Here is a 21155-nt window from a genome sequence, read left to right as displayed (position 1 = left end):
TTTTTGCAAATATCTCAATTTTATAAAAGGAAGCATGTAGCAGTTGCTATACTTCTAATTCCACAAACACTCCAAAGGCAAATGAGATTAACTGGACGAAGGCTAGTGTCTTGCTATGGCTTTAGGTAAGAAGTGATGTTGAGGCTGGATGCACAGTAAAAATGAAGAACTATTAGTGGTCTCACAAATAAAATTAAAGAGTGAATCTTTCAAAAGAATTCCAATTACTGAACAATTTGTATAGCAAGGAAAAGCTATAAAATTCTATACAAAAATAAAGGTAAAATTCTGAATATCTACAAAATAATATGGATACTATGAATAGACTTTTATTGTTCTTGTTTCTACACCCAATATGTGAAAACCAGTTAAATTCAATCATATCTTTTTAGTATACTTTTGCATTAAAACAATAAATTTCAATACATACCCACATAGTTTTATGGAGAGTTCTATGAGGAGTTCTATGAGGAGTTCTATGAGGCAGAACTGCTAGAGCAGCAGTACCCAACCTTTTAGGCCCCAGGAACCAGTTTCATGGAAGACAATTTTTCCATGGGCTGGGGTAGGAAGCAATGGGTTTGGGACGATTCAAGCACATCATATTTATTGCTCACTTTATTTCTATTATTGCATCAGCTCCACCTCAGATCATCAGCCATTAGATCTCAGGGGTTGGGGACCCCTGCGCTGAGGTCTGATACAGCTAGTCTCTTTTCTCCTTCTTTCCTAATTTAGCAAACTTCAAGCAACAAAATAGACAACATTTTGTGATGACAAATATGGCAGTTGCCACACAGGCCAGTAGGAACCCAATGACATCCAGAGAGTGGTACTGGAACCAGGTGAGGTCATGGATAGCTGGCCGCAAGTGCTTGGCTCCTTTGTGGCGCATGACAAACTCGATCCAGAAGACTGCTCTGTCCAAGGGCTTCATAGGCTGATCATGTTGAATGGCTGATAATCTCATCACATTCTCTTTGTAGCTGAAGGAAAATCAAACAGTTATCATTTATGGAATGAGCTATAATAGATAAATATGTGAAATTTTCTTGCAGATGGTAACAGAGTGCAACACAGAGTGGAAGAAAAACATAATTTTCTCTGAGGTGATTATTGAGATATTAGCTTATGGGCTAGGATTTCTTAAATGCATAGCGTTTCAAGCTACAAAAAAAAGAAAGAAAATGGGGGAGAACAAGATTGTATATTCTAAACAATGGAATGAGCTGTCCCAAAGGGAAAGAAAAGAAAAGAACTTCATAATATGTTTGTCCAAAGTTTGAATTATCTCATAAAGAATTGTTAATAGACCTGATAGATGTATTTCAAATGTTATAATCTAGATATAGCAGGTAAATCAGTGATGAGGTTTGGAGACATGTCCAGACAGGGCTGATCTTACATTAGTGAAGTGGTGGTTGAAAGTGTGGAAGTAGATTGACTCAGTTTGATTTCTGACTCTTACTTTGTTGGCTGCTTTTTTATTTTTTCTGTTCCTCTTATTTTTTTTTAATTTATTTTATTAACATTTTAAAACTTTTTTAATTTTTAAACTTTTAATTTTACTTTGGAGGGCTCAATCATGATAGAATCTGTTTCTCAGTTTTTCATTGTACTATAAAATGGCTAGGAATAGTACCTTATCTAATTATTTTGATAATATTGTATTGATTCTTAGAGGCATTCCTGGCATGCAGTAGACACTCAGTAAATGTTTACTGGTATTGTTGTTCTCGTTCTTGTTCTAAAAATTCTGGAGAAGGCTCAGCATTTCACTCTCAGGCATTGCAGACACACTTGTTTCTACTGCTGAAATGATGGCAGATTAACAGACAAGAAAGCAGAATAAAGAGATATAGCACATGAAGTTTAAATCACAAAGTGCTACAACATGGCAATGTAGTTATAACAATGGAAGTAACTTTTCTCCCTTTACTGTCAAAAACACAGGAGGAGCACTGGGTTTTTGCAAAGACTGCAGTAATCCTGGAAATATATTTTTAATACAATAGGAATAGACTACAATAAAGAAGTTACTTAATATGTGTAAAGTAACACTGTTTTCAAGCTGGTTTTAGAAAAGGCAGAGGAACCAGAGATCAAATTGCCAACATCCGCTGGATCATGGAAAACGCAAGAGAGTTCCAGAAAATCATCTATTTCTGCTTTATTGACTATACCAAAGCTTTTGACTGTGTGGATCACAATAAACTGTGGAAAATTCTGAAAGAGATGGGAATCCCAGACCACCTGACCTGCCTCTTGAGAAACCTATATGCAGGTCAGGAAGCAACAGTTAGAACTGGACATGGAACAACAGACTGGTTCCAAATAGGAAAAGGAGTACATCAAGGCTGTATATTGTCACCCTGCTTATTTAACTTCTATGCAGAGTACATCATGAAAAATGCTAGGCTGGAAGAAGCACAAGCTGGAATCAAGATTGCCGGGAGAAATATCAATAACCTCGGCAATGCAGATGACACCACCCTTATGGCAGAAAGTGAGGAGGAACTAAAAAACCTCTTGATGAAAGTGAAAGAGGAGAGTAAAAAAGTTGGCTTAAAGCTCAACATTCAGATAACGAAGGTCATGGTATCTGGTCCCATCACTTCATGGGAAATAGATGGGGAAATAGTGGAAACAGTGTCAGACGTTATTTTTGGGGGCTCCCAAATCACTGCAGTTGGTGACTGCAGCCATGAAATTAAAAGACTCTTATTCCTTGGAAGGAAAGTTATGACCAACCTAGATAGCATATTCAAAAGCAGAGACATTACTTTGCCAACAAAGGTTCGTCTAGTCAAGGCTATTGTTTTTCCTGTGGTCATGTATGGATGTGATAGTTGGACTGTGAAGAAGGCTGAGTGCCGAAGAATTGATGCTTTTGAACTGTGATGTTGGAGAAGACTCTTGAGAGTCCCTTGGACTGCAAGGAGATCCAACCAGTCCATTCTGGAGGAGATCAGCCCTGGGATTTCTTTGGAAGGAATGATGCTAAAGCTGAAACTCCAGTACTTTGGCCACCTCATGTGAAGACTTGACTCATTGGAAAAGACTCTGATGCTGGGAGGGATTGGGGGCAGGAGGAGAAGGGGATGACAGAGGATGAGATGGCTGGATGGCATCACTGACTCGATGGACATGAGTCTGAGTGAACTCTGGGAGTTGGTGATGGACAGGGAGGCCTGGTGTGCTGCCATCCATGGGGTCACAAAGAGTCAGGCATGACTGAGCGACTGAACTGAACTGAACTGAACACTGTTTTAGTAAATACAACATGTAGCATATCATGAACATTCAGTATATCTTCATTTTTGACCCCAACATTACATTATTAAAAATTAAAAAGACATATAAAGATACTAGAGATATGTACATTTACATAAAAACAGCAAATGAAAGATTTGTTTCTTTTAAAAAAAGAAAAAGAGTGCTTTTTATGCTGCTCACTTTCGACAATAGCTGTGCTAAAATTAAATTTAAATAACACTGCTTATAAAACACAAAATGCTTTTTGCTGCTATTACCGATACATTCTCAAAATATTTTCTTTACAAAGTCATTATGATGAAAAAGGGGGAATATATACATCATATTTGTGATATTAATAATTGTGTCACTGAAATTCACGTATATCCTGAAGTGATTTGGAAATTAAATATATATGTTTTTAGAAAATATGGCTTTTAAATAGGAATATCCCAACGTAACTATCTATTCCAAATAAGACAAAAATGAGCACAAATAAAAGAACTCTGAAGATACTTACATTTATAAGCTGTATCTACATAGTTGTAATAAAGTAAATTAGAAAATTCTAGTTGTTTACCATTTATCAATGATGGGATCAAACTATTATTACAGACTAGCAGATACAGAAAACAATCTATTGGTTACCAGATTTGGGGGAGTAGAAACACACAGGTGGGGAGTAGGAGGCAAAATTACTGGGAATAATATAAGCTCAAGGAGGTGTTGTACAAAACTGGAAATTTAGTCACTCTTTGGTAATTACTTTAAATGGAAAATAACCTTTAAAAATTGTGTAACATTTTTAAAAAAAGGAATATCCCAATATATGGGATTCCCTGGTGGTTCAGATGTAAAGAATCTGCCTGCAATGCAGAGACCTGGTTTGATCCCTGGATCAGCAAGATCCTCTAAAGAAGAGAATGGCTACCTACTCCCATGGTCTTGCCTGGAAAATTCCATGGACTGAGGAGTGGTGGGATACAGTCTATGTGGTCCCAAAGAGTCGAACACAACTGAGAAACCAACACTTTCACTTTTTCATATCAACATACTCCTCCCAAGTCAATTATGTTTAGATTTATAATTCTTCCAAACAAGACAAAATGACCACAGTAAAAAAAAAACAAACAACCCTAGAATACACCCACATTTATAAATAGTATATACATAGTTGAAACTGGGTAATTAGAAAGTTATAGCTGTTTATCATTTATCAGAGATGGAGTCAAAATATTAGCATAGAAAAGTTGGAGAATATTAAATGTAATTGGAATTTGAAGTGGATGATGTCATGATGGTTTAGTGAAAATAAACCATCTTTTAAGAGTTTAAAACATTTGAGAAGTTCACATGCTGAAAGAAAGTGGGCAGATGAGTATCCATCGCATTCATGGTTCCCTACAATAACTTTGTTCTCAATGCTTCTTAATCCTTCTACTACCATTTCAGTGATTCTTCTCATTCTAATGATTAAGTTTTCAACATTTCTCCACTATCTTTAAAACACTGACAAACTTTTTCCATAAAACCATGAAAAAATCTTAATGTGACATTCACAACCTGTTATTTTTGTCTGTTTTCAAAACATCGAGCAAATCTTACACCTCATTGTGCTTATGTGAAGACTCATCACTGCCTCCCTGGCCTTCAGATGAGAACTTCTCTAGAAAGATTAGCTGGTAAAGAAAAAAAGAAAAAGAAAAAAAAATATATATATATATATACTCACGAAGGATTATTAATGACTTCCTTCAATGCGTTGAGCAAATCTCTTGTTGACATTGTTTCCAAGTCCAACCTGACAGCTGTTCCCTTGGATTTCATTCGAGCGATGTTATCAGCTTGATCAGCAAACAAAGGAGTGCCCACCATAGGGATCCCGTGATAGATGGCCTCATAAACACCATTGCTTCCACCGTGAGTTATAAAGGCTTTGGTTTTTGGATGGCCTAGGATTGAGTGAATTCAGTAAGGTTATTAATTATAACTCAGAATAAAATGAGAAATGGGTATTATAAGGCACTGGATGGAGGAGTATCTTTTAGATAACAGATTATTACGCATATGAAAGTGCTTTTAACTTGCTTTCAGAACTCAGAAGAAACGGCTATGTCTGCTGACGGGGTAAATGCAGAGTTTGTGAAAGAAGTGCTGAGTCACTTGAACGTCACAAATGAATCCAGGATCGGCAGGGGAACAACTTGAAAGAGCATTCTGGGTAAAGAAACCACATGTGCAAAAAAAGAGGAGGACATGCCGAAATTTATTCACCTAAAGATACAGTGAAGCCATTTAGTTTGATAGGAATGGTGTCAGGGGAAAAGAAAGATAATGGTAGTGGCACTGGAACCAGAGGAAGGAAAAGCTAAATTTTACCATGAAGTGTGTTATTGCTTCACAAAAATGATTGTGCCTTTTTTTTTTTTCACAGAAAATTGAGAATCATTGGTGGGAGAAGGCAATGGCAACCCACTCCAGTGCTCTTGACTAGAAAATCCCATGGACGGAGGAGCCTGGTAGGCTGCAGTGCATGAGGTCGCTAAGAGTCAGACGAGACTGAGCAACTTCACTTTCACTTTTCACTTTCATGCATTGGAGAAGGAAATGGCAACCAACTCCAGTATTCTTGCCTGAAGAATCCCAGGGCTGGCAGAGCCTGGTGGGCTGCCATCTATGGGGTCACACAGAGTCGGACACAACTGAAGCGACTTAGCAGCAGCAGCAGCAGCAGCAGCAGCAGCAGCAGAGAGTCATTGGTAATGGCACAAGAGTTCTTATTTTTAAGATACAGAATGGAAATGATAAGTATAATGAAAGAATTCAGAGACAGAACAACAATCCAGGAAGTTATTGAAAAGTTCACTGTGAGAAGTAATTACAGCTAAAGTAAAGATTCTAGCTATAAGGGATGTGACTACATAGAATAAACTGACAACTTTTATATGTTCTCCTTTTTTTCTCATAACAAAGACAATTATAATAGACTAGTAAAGTTTTCTTTTTCAGTGTTTCAATAATTAATTGCTTTCTAAGTGTGTTTCCTGTTGAAGCACTCTCACTCTGCTTGGCTGTTACTCATATTTTCATTATTTGTTCTGACAAGTCTCACCAAGAAGGTCATTCTGGGGAAGCCATTTATACAACCGGGTGTTGGGTCCTAAGGTATCTGGTTTTTTGCCATCATATCTCCATAGCACCTGTTAAAAGTAAAGGAAATACCTTATTCTATGAGTTGAACTTCATAGTTATACTAATAATTTCTAAATTGACGCAAGATACATATAATTACATGTCTTCCATATGACATGTAAGGAAATGAAGACATATTAAGTAATGGTAACTAGTAATAGAAAGACATACACAGGAATACCTACATTTGATGTATTAATTATGTACACATGATGGCAGAGACAAATGAGATTTTCAATGACCAATTCAAATATTAAAAAAAAAACAAACTGTTTTGTTGTTGGTTTTCAATCACTAAGTTGTGTTCAACTATTTGCATCCCATGGACTGCAGCTTGCTAGGCTTCCCTGTCCTTCACTATCTCTCAGAAGTTGCTCGTATTCATATCCATTGATTCAGTGTTGCTATCCAACCAACTCATCCTCTGTCACTCCCTTTTCCTCCTGCCCTTAATCTTTCTCAGCATCAAGGTCTTCTTCAATGAGCCATCTCTTTGCATCAGGTGGCCAAGGTATTGGAGCTTCAGCTTCAGCATCAGTCCTTCCAATGAATATTCAAGGTTAATTAACTTAGGATTGACTGGTTTGATCCTGCAGTCGGGGGACTCTCAAGAGTCTTCTCCAGAACCACAATTCAAAAGCATCAGTTCTTTGGCAATCAGCCTTCTTTATGGTCCAACTCTCACATCCATACATGACTACTGAAAAACCATAGATTTGACTATATGGGCTTTTCTGGGCAAGTGCTCTCTTTGGTTTTTAACACACTGTCTAGGTTTGTCATAGCTTTTCTTCCATGGATAGGTGGTTTTGTTTCCAATACAACAAGCCAGTGGCAGATTACACATAACCTACACATTCATTTGCTTTCTTTATATGCTAGTGCTCATTTTCAAATTCAATATTCAGTGATTTATTTATTTTTGACTGTTATAAAAGAGTTTACATATATCAAGTAGTTAAAATGAAAAGTTATTTTATTAAATTTTACACATTTTGATTATAGAGAGGAAAAAGTATGCAGTCAATCACCTAAGATAAATATTTTGGCTTATTTACAATTTATTAATCCCCTTCATAGATCACAGCCTTGTCACGGTAAAGGGGCTTGTGTAACTCAATGAAGCTATGAGCCATGCTCTGCAGGGCTACCCAAGGGCAGATGGGTCATAGTGGAGTGTTCTGACAAGCTGTGGTCCACTGGAGGAGGGAATGGACAACCACTGCACTATCTTTGCCGTGAGAACCACATGAACAGTATGAAAAAGCAAAGATATATGACACTGGAAGATGAGTTCTCCAGGTCAGAATGTGTCCAATATCCTGCTGAGGAAGAGTGGAGGGCAATTACTAATAGATCCAAAAAGAATGAAGTGACTGGGACAATGAAGAAATGATGCTCAGCTGTGGATGTGTCTGGTGGTGAAAGTATGATGCTGTAAAGAACATAAGATCCTGGAATGTTAGGCCAATGAAATCGAGGTAATGGACATGGTCAAGCAGGAGATGGCAAGAGTGAATATCAACATCTTAGGAATCCATGAACTAAAATGGACAAGTTCGATGAATTTAATTCAGATGACCATTATATCTACTACTGTGGTTAAGAATTCCTTAGAAAAAATGGACTAGCTCTCACAGTCAACAAAAAAGTTCTGAAATGGAGTGCTTGGGTGCAATCTCAAAAACAACAGAATGATCTTGGTTCATTTCCAAGGCAAACCATTCAACATCACAGCAATCCAGGTCTATGCCCCAGGCACTATGCTGAAGAAGCTAAAGATTGATTCAGCAAGACCCACAAGACCTTCTAGAATTAACACACACACACACACACAAAATAATGAAGAAGAAGTCTTTTCATCATAGGCATTGGAATGTAAAAGTAAGAAGTCAAGAGATATCTCGGGTAACAGGCAAGTTTGGCTTTGTAGTACTAAAAGAAGCAGGCAAAGGCTAACAGACTTTGGTCAAGAGAACACACTGGTCATAGTAAACATCCTTTTCCAACAACTGATGACTCTATACATGGACATCACCAGACGGTCAATACCGAAATCAGATTGATTATGTTCTTTACAGCTGAGGATGGAGATGCTCTATACAGTCAGCAAAACAAGACCTGGAGTTGACTGTGGTTCAGATCATGAGCACCTTAGTGCAAAATTCAGATTTGAATTGAAGAGAGACTTAAATTGAAAGCAGGGAAAACTGCTAGGCCATTCAGGTATGACAGAAATCAAATCCCATATAATCACACAGTGGAGGTGATGAATAGATTCAAGGGTTATATCTGATATACAGAGTGCCTGAAGAACTGTGGATAGAGGTGTGTAACACTGTACAGGAGGCAGCGATCAAAACAACCCCAAAGAAAAGGATTTGCCAGAAGGCAAAGTGGTTATCTGAGGAGGCTTTATAAATAATGCAGAAAAGAAGGGGAGTGAAGGCCAAGGGAGAAAGGGAAAGAAAGATATACTCAACTGAATGCAGAATTTCAGAGGATAGATAGGAGAGATAAGAAGGCCTTCTTAAGTGAACAATGCAAAGAAATAGAGAAATCAATAGGATGTGAAAGACTAGAGATCTCTTCAAGTAAATTAGAGATCCCAAGGGATCATTTTATGCAAAGATGGGCACAATAAAGGACAGAAATGGTATGGACCCAACAGAAGCAGAAGATATTAAGAAGAGGTGGCAAGAATACACAGAAGAACTATACAAAAGAGATCTTAGTAACCTGGATAACTATGATGGTATGGTCACTCATAGATCCACACATCTTGGAGTGTGAAGAAAATGGGACCTTAGGAAGTATTACTATGAAGAAAGCTAGTGGAATTTTAGCTGAGGTATTTCAAATCCTAAAAGATAATACTGTTAAAGTGCTGCACTCAGTATGCCGGCAAATTTAGAAGACACAGCAGTGGCCACAGGACTGGAAAAGGTCAGTTTTCATTCCAAACCCAAAGATGGATAATGCCAAAGAATGTTCAAACTACTGTAAAATTATGTTCCTTTCACATGCTAGCAAGGTAATACTCAAAAATCATTTAGCTCAGCCTGAGCAGTACATGAACCAAGAACTTCCAGATGTGCTATCTGGGTTTAGAAAAGGCAGAGGAACCAGAGATCAAATTGCCATCATTCATTTGATCATAGAAAAAGCAAAAGAATTCCAGAAAAAACATCTATTTCTGCTTCACTGACTATGCTAACCTATATGCAGGTCAGGAGGCAACAGTTAGAACTGGACATGGAACGACAGACTGGTTCCAAATAGGTAAAGGAGTACATCAAAGCTGTATACTATCACCATGCTTATTTAACTTATATGCAGAGTACATCAGGAGAAACGCTGAGCTGGAAGAAGCACAAGCTGGAATCAAGATTGCCAGGAGAAATATCAATAACCTCAGATATGCAAATGACACCACTCTTATGGGAGAAACTGAAGAAAACTAAAAAGCCTCTTGATGAAAGTGAAAGTGGAGAGTGAAAAAGTTGTCTTAAAGCTCAACGTTCAGAAGACGAAGATCATGGCATCTGGTCCCATCACTTCATGGCAAATAGATGGGGAAACAGTGGAAACAGTGTCAGACTTTATTTTGGGGGGCTCCAAAATCACTGCCGATGGTGACTGCAGCCATGAAATTAAAAGATGCTTACTCCTTGGAAGGAAAGTTATGACCAACCTAGACAGCATATTGAAAACCGGAGATTACTTTGCCAACAAAGGTCCGTCTAGTCAAGGCTATGGTTTTTCCTGTGGTCATGTATGGATGTGAGAGTTGGACTGTGAAGAAGGCTGAGCGCCGAAGAATTGATGCTTTTGAACTGTGGTGTTGGAGAAGACTCTTGAGAGTCCCTTGGACTGCAAGGAGATCCAACCAGTCCATTCTGAAGGAGATCAGCCCTGGGATTTCTTTGGAAGGAATGATGCTAAAGCTGAAACTCCAGTACTTTGGCCACCTCATGTGAAGACTTGACTCATTGGAAAAGACTCTGATGCTGGGAAGGATTGGGGGCAGGAGAAGAAGGGGATGACAGAGGATGAGATGGCTGGATGGCATCACAAACTCGAGGAACGTGAGTCTGAGTGAACTCCGGGAGTTGGTGATGGACAGGGAGGCCTAGTGTGCTGCAATTCATGGGTTGCAAATGGTCGGACACGACTGAGTGACTGAACTGAATTGAAAGAGACTCTTGATGAGGGTGAAAGATGAAAGTGAAAAAGTTGTCTTAAAATCAACATTCAAAGCAATAAGTTCATGGCATCTGGTCCCATCATTTCATGGCAAATATATGGGGAAAATGTGGAAGCTGTGACATATTTTATCTTCTTGGGCTCCAAAATCATTGTGGATGGTGACTTCAGCCATGAAATGAAGAGACACTTGCTTCTTGGAAGAAAATCTATGACAAATCTAGATAAAGTATTAAAAGCAGAGACATCACTCTGCCAAAAGAGGCCCATATAATCAAAGCTATATTTTTTTCTAGTAATCATGTATGAATATGAGCGTTGGACAGTAAAGAAGGTTAGGTAAGATAAGATAAGGTGAAGTCTCTCAGTCGTATCCGACTGTTGGCAGCCCCATGGACTGGGGCTTACCAGGCTTCTGTATCCTTGGGATTTTCCAGGCAAGAGTACTGGAGTGGGTTGCCATTTCCTTCTTCAGAGGATCTTCCTGACCCAGGGATCGAACCCAGGTCTCCTGCATTGTAGGCATACGCTTTACCATCTGAGCCACTCGGGAAGTCCTTAAAGAAGGTTAAGCGCTGAAGAGTTGATGCTTTTGAATTGTGGTGCTGGAGAAGATTCTTGAGAATCACTTGAATGGCAAGGACATCAAACCAGTCAATCCTATGGAAACCAATCTTGAATATTCATTGGAAGTACTGATGCTGAAATTCCAATACTCTGGCCACCTGATAACTCATTGGTAAGACCCTGATCTGGGAAAGGTTGATGGCAAAAGGAGAAGGGCTGGCAGAGGATGACATGTTTAGATAGCATCAATAAATCGATGGACATGAATCTGGGCAAACCCTGGGTAATAGTGAAGGACAGGGGAGCCTAGCATGCTGTAGTCCATGGGACTGCAATGATTCAGATGACTTAATGACTAAACAACAACAGCATAATTTTTTAAAAATAAGTTAATCAGTGCTGCTGAAGAAGTATGTTCTCTTAAATTACAAATTATTAAGCCCTAGTTCCAAAAGCAATGAAAAGTGAAATTGTTTGACTTGAATCAATATTGCATGACTACATTTACTGTTAAAATTTAACTCCTGAGAGCATCTGTATGTGTGTTGTGTCCTCAGAAATCCTTCAAAGTAAAGGAACAAGTGACAAAGCAGAATTTACTGGTTAATCTTCTTGCCCATGCTACCATTGTATTAATAACACCAAAATTCACACTGTGTCTCTTAAATATCATTCTTTTTATTGCTATGTTGAGTAATTAAAATTATTATGGATCAAAGGCACTCCCTGTACTGCCGTAGCACTTGCAGTGTATATTTTGGTTTATATATACACATATATATGTATATATATGCGATAAATTGCTGCTATCATATTATTTACCTTTCTGATAGAAAATGTCTAAGATCAGATCTTTACAGAGTTTAACAGACTTATTAAAGAGTTGTCCATGATTAAGTTATTGTATCTACCTTTTGTGGAATTTGAGCGAAGGCTGATGCAATCACCTTGGCTCTGTCTTCTGACATGTTACTGACCATTGACCCCAAAGAAAACACCACAATACCATTTTCTCCAGAGCTCTGCACAAACTCTTCCATTTCCTGTGAAAAAAGAATATGCCCATCACAAAAGAGCAGTAGCATAACAGACATTATTGAAGGGATTGCTACAAGCAACTAAAGAGAGAAAATCAGAAATTGTCTTGAGATATCAGAGTAGTGATTTCTTACAAAAATATTGTGGTAAGATACACATGGCATAAAATTTACTTCTTAATTGTTCCTAAGTGTGTAGTATAGTAGTATTAAGTATACTCACATTGTGCAACCAATCTCCAGAACTTTTTCATCTGACAAAACTGGAAGTCTATGATCGTTAAGAAACTCTACTTTTCTCTTTCTCTAGCCTTTGGCAAGTTTCATTCTACTCTGTTTCTACAAATGAGATTAGTCTGGATACTTCTTATAAGTTGAATTGCACAGTATTTGTCTTTTTCTGACTAGTTATTTTCACTTAATGTAAGGTTCATTCATGTTGTGACATGTGTCAGAATTTCCTTTTAACGGTGAGTAATATTCCATTGTTTGTATACATGACATTTTGTTTATTGCTTCCTCTGTTGATGGACATTTGGGTTGCTTCAACCTCTTGGCTCCTGTGAATAGAGCTTTCATGCATATGTTGTACAGGTATCTCATTGGGAACCTAATTTCAATTATTTTGGAAACAAACCCAGAAAAGGAATTGCTGAGCTATATGTGTAGACAGGTTTTATATTAGAAAGTTCACATTATTCTTTTCACATACTATACAGTTAGCTAATAGAGTGATTTCCATCCCTCACCCACCCCACCCCCCCAACTCTCTTGAACATATTAACTTCATATCTTGGACTTTGGTCAGTTGTGCTAATAAATTTTCAACCTAAAAATCATTAAAGAAATTTTTTTGAGGGACTTTATATTATTTTTTATAATGATTTTTTTTTAAAAAAGCATTTTCATCCTTGAGATCCTGGGAAAAGAATAGGTGATATGAAGTCAATTTCTGCCATTATATATATTTGTGCAATGTGTCTCTGTATAAGCAGGAAATAAGATAGAGCCAGTACTCAGTACAAGGAGATATTATTAAACTATATTATCCTCAGACTCTTCATTAATCTTGATATTAATTACTAACATAGATTCTTGGAAAGAAGTTACTTGCCTGATTCAACCCCCTTTGGTTCTTTGTTATTATAATTATGCTAAATCATTTATTTATTCCAGACAGACTTTTTGAGAATTATTTAGGTTACTCATTAATATTTCATTTCCTGACTATGAGCACTATGAAAAAAAATATGATCTGAATCACTTTATGTCATTTGTTCAGTTCTGTAATCCTATTCTTCACCTTAAACTTTGTCATAATTTCCAAACTCTGTCTAAATTACTAACTACTGACTTGAGGAGTCAAGTATTATAGTTTGGAAGTTGTATGAAATAGTTCTGTGAGTTCTATTTATAATCCAAAGTTACACTTGTATAGTTGCTTATTCGAGCAATCATATGACTGTGTTTCTTTACATGTGCCTTTGTCCTGAACTTGCATAATTAATGTCACAGATGGATGTGCTATGTCTAACTGCGGTGAAGAAACTTCAACATGACTTCAGTGAGTCCCCCTGGGAGCACCTGCTCCACAGAGGAAAAGGTTCCAGGTCTGGTCAGCTTTTGAGTAATTCACTTCTAACTAAATAAAGCTCCTGGTGAATCCGTATTTGCCTGGAATTGTTTCTGAATTATTTTGCTTTGTGGTCCTTGATCCTTTCTGATTAAAAAAAAAAGGTTACTTTCTGTACTAGAATAATTCCAAATTTTAAATGGCAACCCACCCCAATATTCCTGCCTGGGAAATCCCATTGACAGAGGAGACTGGCTGGCTATAGTTCACAGGGTCGCGAAGAGTCAGACATTACTGAGCATGTATGCATAGCTACTACTCTATACCTTAGATCTCTAGCATTTATTTACTAAGAAATGCAAATTTGTATCCTTAAACAACATTTCCCCTGTTCTTCCACCTCTCAGTACTGGCAACCACCATATTCAGTTCAGTTCAGTCATGTCTGACTCTTTGTGACCCCATGAATGGCAGCACACCAGGCCTCCCTGTCCATCACCAACTCCCGGAGTTCACTCAGACTCACGTCCATTGAGTCAGTGATGCCATCCAGCCATCTCATCCTCTGTTGTCCCCTTCTCCTCCCACCCCCAATCCCTCCCAGTATCAGTCTTTTCCAATGAGTCAACTCTTCGCATGAGGTAGCCAAAGTACTGGAGTTTCAGCTTTAGCATCATTCCCTCCAAAGAAATCCCAGAGCTGATCTCCTTCATAATGGACTGGTTGGATCTCCTTGCAGTCCAAGGGACTCTCAAGAGTCTTCTCCAACACCACAGTTCAAAAGCATCAATTTTTCGGCTCTCAGCCTTCTTCACAGTCCAACTCTCACATCCATACATGACCACAGGAAAAACCATAGCCTTGACTAGACAGACCTTTGTTGGCAAAGTAATGTCTCTGCTTTTGAATATGCTATCTAGGTTGGTCATAACTTTCCTTCCAAGGAGTAAGCATCTTTTAATTTCATGGCTGCAGTCACCATCTGCAGTGATTTTGGAGCCCAGAAAAATAAAGTCTGACACTGTTTCCACTGTTTCCCCATCTATTTCCCATAAAGTGATGGGACCAGATACCATGATCTTTGTTTTCTGAATGTTGAGCTTTAAGCCAACTTTTTCATTCTCCACTTTCACTTTCATCAAGAGGCTTTTTAGTTCCTCCTCACTTTCTGCCATAAGCGTGGTGTCATCTGCATATATGAGGTTATTGATATTTCTCCCAGCTATCTTGATTCCAGCTTGTGCTTCTTCCAGCCCAGCGTTTCTCATGATGTACTCTGCATAGAAGTTAAATAAGCAGGGTGACAATATACAGCCTTGATGTACTCCTTTTCCTATTTGGAACCAGTCTGTTGTTCCATGTACAGTTCTAAGTGTTGCTTCCTGACCTGCATACAGGTTTCTCAAGAGGCAGGTCAGGTGGTCTGGTATACCCCAAAAGCCAAAAGAACCACACCTTGAAATTTCACATTTACCACAATGTTTCAGTATTTCAAATAATAGTGTACTGGCCCCCAAATAGACACATAGACCATGGAACAGCATACAGGGTTCAACTAATATTCAACAAGGGAGCAAGGGAAACAAGAACACCAATTGTGGAAATGTTAGTCACTTCTTTCTTTTCTGAGAAAACTGGATAAACATATGAAAAAAACAAAAAAGCAAAAAACGAGACCTCTATCTTATACCACTCACAAAAACAACTCAAAATGAGTCAATAACTTAAACATAAGACCAGATACCATAACATCCCTAAAAGAAAATATAATGATAAAACTCCTTGACACTGGTCTTGAAAATGATGTTTTTTTTAATGACATCAAGACCACAACAAAAGGAAAAAATCACAAGTGGGACTACAACAAGCTTAAAAGCTTCTGCACAGCAAAAGAATAATCAGCAAGACGAAAATGTGATCTACAGAATGGAAGAAAAGTTTTGTAACCACATATTGAATGAGGGGTTAAGATCCAGAATATATGCACAATTCATACAACAAAATTCAATTAAAGAATGGGCAGATGAACAAAATAGACACTTTACAAAGAAGATTTCCAAATGGTCACCAGGTATAGGAAAAGATACTCAACATCAGTAATCATCAGGGAAATGTATTTCAAAATCACAATCAGATATTACCTCACCCCAATTAGAAAGTCTATAACCAAGAAGAGAAAAGTGTTGTGAGAATGTGGAGAAAAGTGAATGCTTGTATACTCTCAGTGGGAATGTAAATTGGTTTAGCCCTTATGGAACATAAATTGAAGGTTCCTAAAACAATTAAAGATAGATCTATTGTATGATCCAGCAATTCTACTTCTGGGTATACAGTCAAAGGAAATAAAAACAGGATATTGAAGAGGTATATGTGCTCCATGTTGACTGCAGCATTATTCACAATTAGCTAAGGGAAGAAACTTAAGTGCCCACCAATGGATGAATTACTTAAAGATGTTTCCATAGATACACACAAATGTGAACACACACACACACACACATAGACACACGTGCTCCGAATGAAATGTCATTCACCCATGAGAAAGATGGAAATCCTGCCATTTTCGACAACATGGGTGGACCTTGAAGACGTTATGCTAAAATGTGTCTGTCATTTTAATCCTTACTCTATCCTATAATCAAATAATACACTATGATATATATCCTGAAAATTGTAATTCTAGCTTATGCTTTTTTAATCTTCAAGAAAACTGTGATCTTATTATATTTGTTATTTTCTAAGTAAATATTTTTTTTGTATCTGATTTAGTATAATTTAGCACTGTTTGGGTTTTCCTAGCGGTTCAGATGGTAAAGAATCTGCCTGGAGTGCAGGAAACCAGGATTTGATCCCTGGGTCGAGAAGATCCCCTGGAGAAGGGAATGGCTGCCTACTCCAGTATTTTTGCCTGGAGAATCCCATGGACAGAGGAGCCTGTTGGGCTACAGTCCATAGTGTCACAAAAAGTCAGACATGATTGAAGTGACTTAGCAGCAGCAGCATTTAATATAAACTTTTGTAATGTTAGGAACTTTTAAGTCTTTGGCGATCAGATGAAGAAGATGAAATACTAAAGTATTTTTGTAGGTTTTAAGGCTTTTCACCACCGCCGCCGCCACCAAGTCGCTTCAGTCGTGTCCGACTCTGTGCGACCCCATGGACTGCAGCCTACCAGGCTTCTCGGTCCATGGGATTCTCCAGGCAAGAACACTGGAATGGGTTGCCATTTCCTTCTCCAATGCATGAAAGTGAAAAGTGAAAGTGAAGTCGCTCAGTCGTGTCCGACTCTTAGCGACCCCATGAACTGCAGCCTATCAGGCTCCTCCATCCATGGGACTTTCCGGGCAACAGTACTGGTTTGGGGTGCCATTGCCTTCTCCTGCTTTTCACCATAGCACTAACTAAAATAAATGCCCATTTCCAACAATATAAATGAATGTACATATAAATGTATGTTTTTATTCCCAGCCCAGAGATTTAATTAAAGTAAATCATCCTGATTCATGTCAATGTATGGCAAAACCCATCACAAAGATGTTAAGTAATTATCCTCCAATTAAAACAAATTAATTAATTTAAAATAAAGGAAAAAATGAGTTAATGTGATATCTCTGTGAACACCGTACTCTAGTTTTCACTCATTATTGTCTATATCTAACAATAATCTTTGGAGGAGGAAGTGGCAAACCACTCCAGTGTTCTTGCCTCAAGAATCCCATGGACAGAGAAGCCTGGTAGGCTGCAGTCCATGGGTCGCACAGAGTCGGACACGACTGAAGCGACTTAGTAGTAGTAGTAGCAATAATCTGCTAAACGGTCTCTTCCTATGCTTTACCATTTACAATCCAACCCAGTGACTACATCTTGCTTTTAATTTTTAAATAATATATGACTATCTCTTTCTCAGGGCTTTCGTCATAGCTCAGTCGGTAAAGAGTCTGCCTGCAATGCAGGAGACCTGGCTTTGATTCCTGGGTTGGGAAGATCCTCTGGAGAAGGAAATGGCAACCCGCTCCAGTATTCACACTGGAGAATCCCATGGACAGAGGAGCCTAGCAGTCTACAGTCCATGTGATTGCAAGAGTCCAACGCAACTTAGAGACTAAACCACCGCCGTCATCTCTTTCTTTCTTTCTTAATCCTTTCACTATTCTTCCCAATGCCCCTACTAGATGTTTCAAATGTTTATAATTATCTGTTTTCAACTTACCTCTACAGCATCATCTTCTTCTTTATTCAGCCTTTTTCTATCTAGACTAAACTTGGACTTTGGGCAACTGTCATCACTACTCCACCTACCTTTCTTTTATATCTTTTTCCAACTGAGCTAAGAGGGAAGCCCATCTCTTCTTCCACCCCTGCCCTATTCCTCTGTTTATTCCTGAGCATCCTTCAGATCTCATAATTATCTATGAATCAGAGATACTTTATATGATTCATGCTGAATATTTCTTTAGCACTTTGGTCTTGCCATATTATAACATTTTTTACAACTTGATTGTGTTTTATCATTCCAGGTGGACTGTCAGGTGGTAGAAACTGTGCCTACACCACTTGCCTATATTAGCACTCACTTCTGGAATATGCTATATACAAAAGTATCCTTTAATAATGATAATACAATTATAATGTAACTGATTATAGTGAGATAAGATGGTTGGATGGCATCACCAGATGATAATATGACTATTATTTTCATATAAAATATATATTTTTATATAAAAATATGTGTCCTTTAATGAATGATGCTTCTCTATGTGTTGAATAATGAAATTGTAATTTAATTGATGTATTTTCAAAGTGTCCCATGTTCTCTAGTTTATTCTGTAATGATAATGAAATTCAGATAGTTGTGTTGATATAGAAATACATCACTTTCTAGGTGGAAGGTCACTTTATCCAGGTTCCCGTATCTGACTACCTGTAATCAAACGTTCTAAATAAAGAACACAGAATGTTCCTATTGAAAACACAGAGTTCACAAAGAACAACAAGGAGGAGTAGGTGACCTTAGGCAGGGGCTTGGCAGGTTTGCAGTGGAGCCCTCCAACAAATTCAACATTTGGTAGTCGTGGACGAGGAAATGACAAATCCCAGTAGCTTCGAATGAGCCACATATCAGCTTTCCCCATTGTCTCTGATAAGGTAGTAGGTCTTCCTGAAAGTAAAAAGAAAAACAACAACAAATGTTTGATCAAATGAGACAATTGTCATATGTGTATATAAGATAATTTGTGTAAAGGAGCTTGGGATGTTGTGGCCAAGATGTTTGAATGTGTCTGTTGCTTGATAAATATATACCGTAGCATAGTATAGGATAATAAAGTATATCTGAAATACATCTGTTTTTACACAAGCAGAAACAATTTCTAAAAGCTAACTGGATACTTATACTACAAATATGTGTATAACTCTCCATGTACATGTCTTCATCTATCAAGACAGTTTATGAGATTCGTAATGACTTTAAGTTAAAAAAAGAAGTTTTGTAAGTTGGATAGTCACTTGCAGATGTCCTGGGTACTTCAGTCTGTGGTAAATGACTTCCTGGTATCTGATATGAGTAATGGGCTTTACCCTACCCTATAATTTAAGTGTTTGCATAATATTTGTTAGATTGAGAGTCATTTCATATTTTTTATTTCACTGTTTCACTTATTTGAGATAAATTTTTGTGAATTTGTATTTAGACAAACTCAACTTCCAAGGCAATAGGAAAAATAGGACTTAATGCTACCAACTAAAAACATGACTTACCTAGTAGTTTGGTTGCTAAGTGGTAACTGACTCTTTCAACTCCGTGGACTATAGCTCAACAGGCTTCCCTGTCCATGGGATTTCACAGGCAAAAACACTGGAATGGAATGCCATTTCCTTTTCCAAGGGATCTTCCTGACCAAAGGATAAAACCTGTGTCTCCTGCATTGGCAGGTAGATTCTTTACCACACTGAGCCATCAGGAAGCCCAACTTACCTAGTACTTCACTGTAAAACTGATTCCACTTCTTCTCTTTGTACGTTGGGAAGAAAAGCTCAAAATAAAGTGTATAAAACATATTTTTGATCCTCTCCATGAATGTCATGCGATCACTTAATTCTGAAAGCATAACAGGTACATAAGATGGTGGGAGTGGAAGTCTTCCGCTATTCTTCTCAATTATGTGGCCAGGTGAGCTGTAATGACTGTACACGAATGGTATTTTAAGTAATTCAGCCAGCAGTTCACCACAGGGTCCAACAGCATCTGCAATAAGGATATCAAACCTTGATTCCTGCAGTTTTGTCATTAATTTCTTGTTGGAAACAGCGTCTTTACATATACTTAAAGTAGTATCAAAAAATTCCCAAAATAAACTTCTCACTGTTGAAAGATAGGACCAAAAGGAATCTTTGGACACATACGTCCATTCCTCAAGAAGACGTTCTATAAAATTCTCATAATCAGTTTTTGTTAAAGATACAGGAAAAGTCTCAAATTCCATAGTAGATGGTTTGCTGGAATTAGGAATAGTGGAAGCTGAAGATATCAGAACAGTCACCTCATGACCCCTCGTGACAAGTTCCTCCAGAATTGTCTTTATATTCAGCCAGTGACTAAATTCCACTGGCCATACCAGCACCTTTCCACAACTCCCACCGCTAAAGTAGCAAGTCAGCTGTAGCAGCAGCAAAAGCGAGAGCCTTTTCATAGACATCTTGCTCATATGCAGTCCTTTAAAATTAATTACTGTAAACTTTTGCTATTGCTCAGGCTTATATCCAGAAGTCATCAACCAGAAGTTAAAGTATAACTCCTATTCCTTAAAAAAGTAGATTACATGAATAGTCAGCAGATGTGGAAATCAAGTGAAAAGGCAAAGTGCAGAACACTTCGAGATTATACAGTGTGTTTAGTATTCATTTGCCAGTGCTGTCACCCATCTTGTACACACACATCAATTATATTCTGTGAGAAAGAAGACTAACTAGTGTAAAACAATAGCAAGTGAGAGGCTCTTGAGTCTGCAGTCGCTTTGACACAGAATTAGAGATAAGGTGACATCAACAAGGTGGAGGGTTATGAGGTCACAACATTGTGTCCCACACAGAAACAGCAAAAACAATAAATGACCAAGTGCAAACCCATGTTAAGTACTTTGGGAAAGTTCTGGACTAAAATGAAAAAGCAGCAGAAATCCTGCAGTTTGCAAAGACTGAAGATGTATGTTCTGATTTTTTTAGTGTAATGTATTAATACTAAAGATATCAATTAAGTTTGACTGGTCAATTGTATAATTTATGATCACTATTGCCATATTGATTTTTTTGTCTGAACGATCTGCCTA

General features: G+C 37.9%; 1 protein-coding gene across 1 annotated transcript; it reads right to left on the bottom strand.

Moving 5' to 3' along the window:
• Positions 1-309: 309 nt before the first annotated feature.
• Positions 310-20561, bottom strand: LOC147370556 (UDP-glucuronosyltransferase 2B4-like). Its single transcript, XM_086405531.1, has 6 exons — positions 19805-20561; positions 18840-18988; positions 12132-12263; positions 6368-6455; positions 4988-5207; positions 310-986 (listed from the first exon to the last, which is right to left on the bottom strand). The coding sequence occupies exons 1-6, from the start codon at positions 20532-20534 to the stop codon at positions 707-709; spliced, it is 1599 nt and encodes a 532-aa protein (XP_086261657.1). The 5' UTR covers positions 20535-20561; the 3' UTR covers positions 310-706.
• Positions 20562-21155: the final 594 nt, after the last annotated feature.

Source organism: Bos grunniens, chromosome 6 (assembly GCF_055505025.1).
Source record: "Bos grunniens cultivar Pamir isolate PY7600 chromosome 6, Bosgru_T2T1.0, whole genome shotgun sequence".
In the NCBI taxonomy this organism is placed as follows: Eukaryota; Metazoa; Chordata; class Mammalia; order Artiodactyla; family Bovidae; genus Bos; species Bos grunniens.
This window is presented reverse-complemented; position numbering and strand designations above follow the sequence as displayed.

Coding starts and splice junctions, on each gene's coding strand:
- LOC147370556 (XM_086405531.1), bottom strand. CDS start 20,534: ATGAGCAAGATGTCTATGAAAAGGCTCTCGCTTTTGCTGCTGCTACAG. Junction 12,264..18,839: donor CTGCCAAGCCCCTGCCTAAG/GTCACCTACTCC, acceptor CTTTTTTCACAG/GAAATGGAAGAGTTTGTGCA. Junction 987..4,987: donor GAAGTCATTAATAATCCTTC/GTGAGTATATAT, acceptor ATTTTCCTTCAG/CTACAAAGAGAATGTGATGA.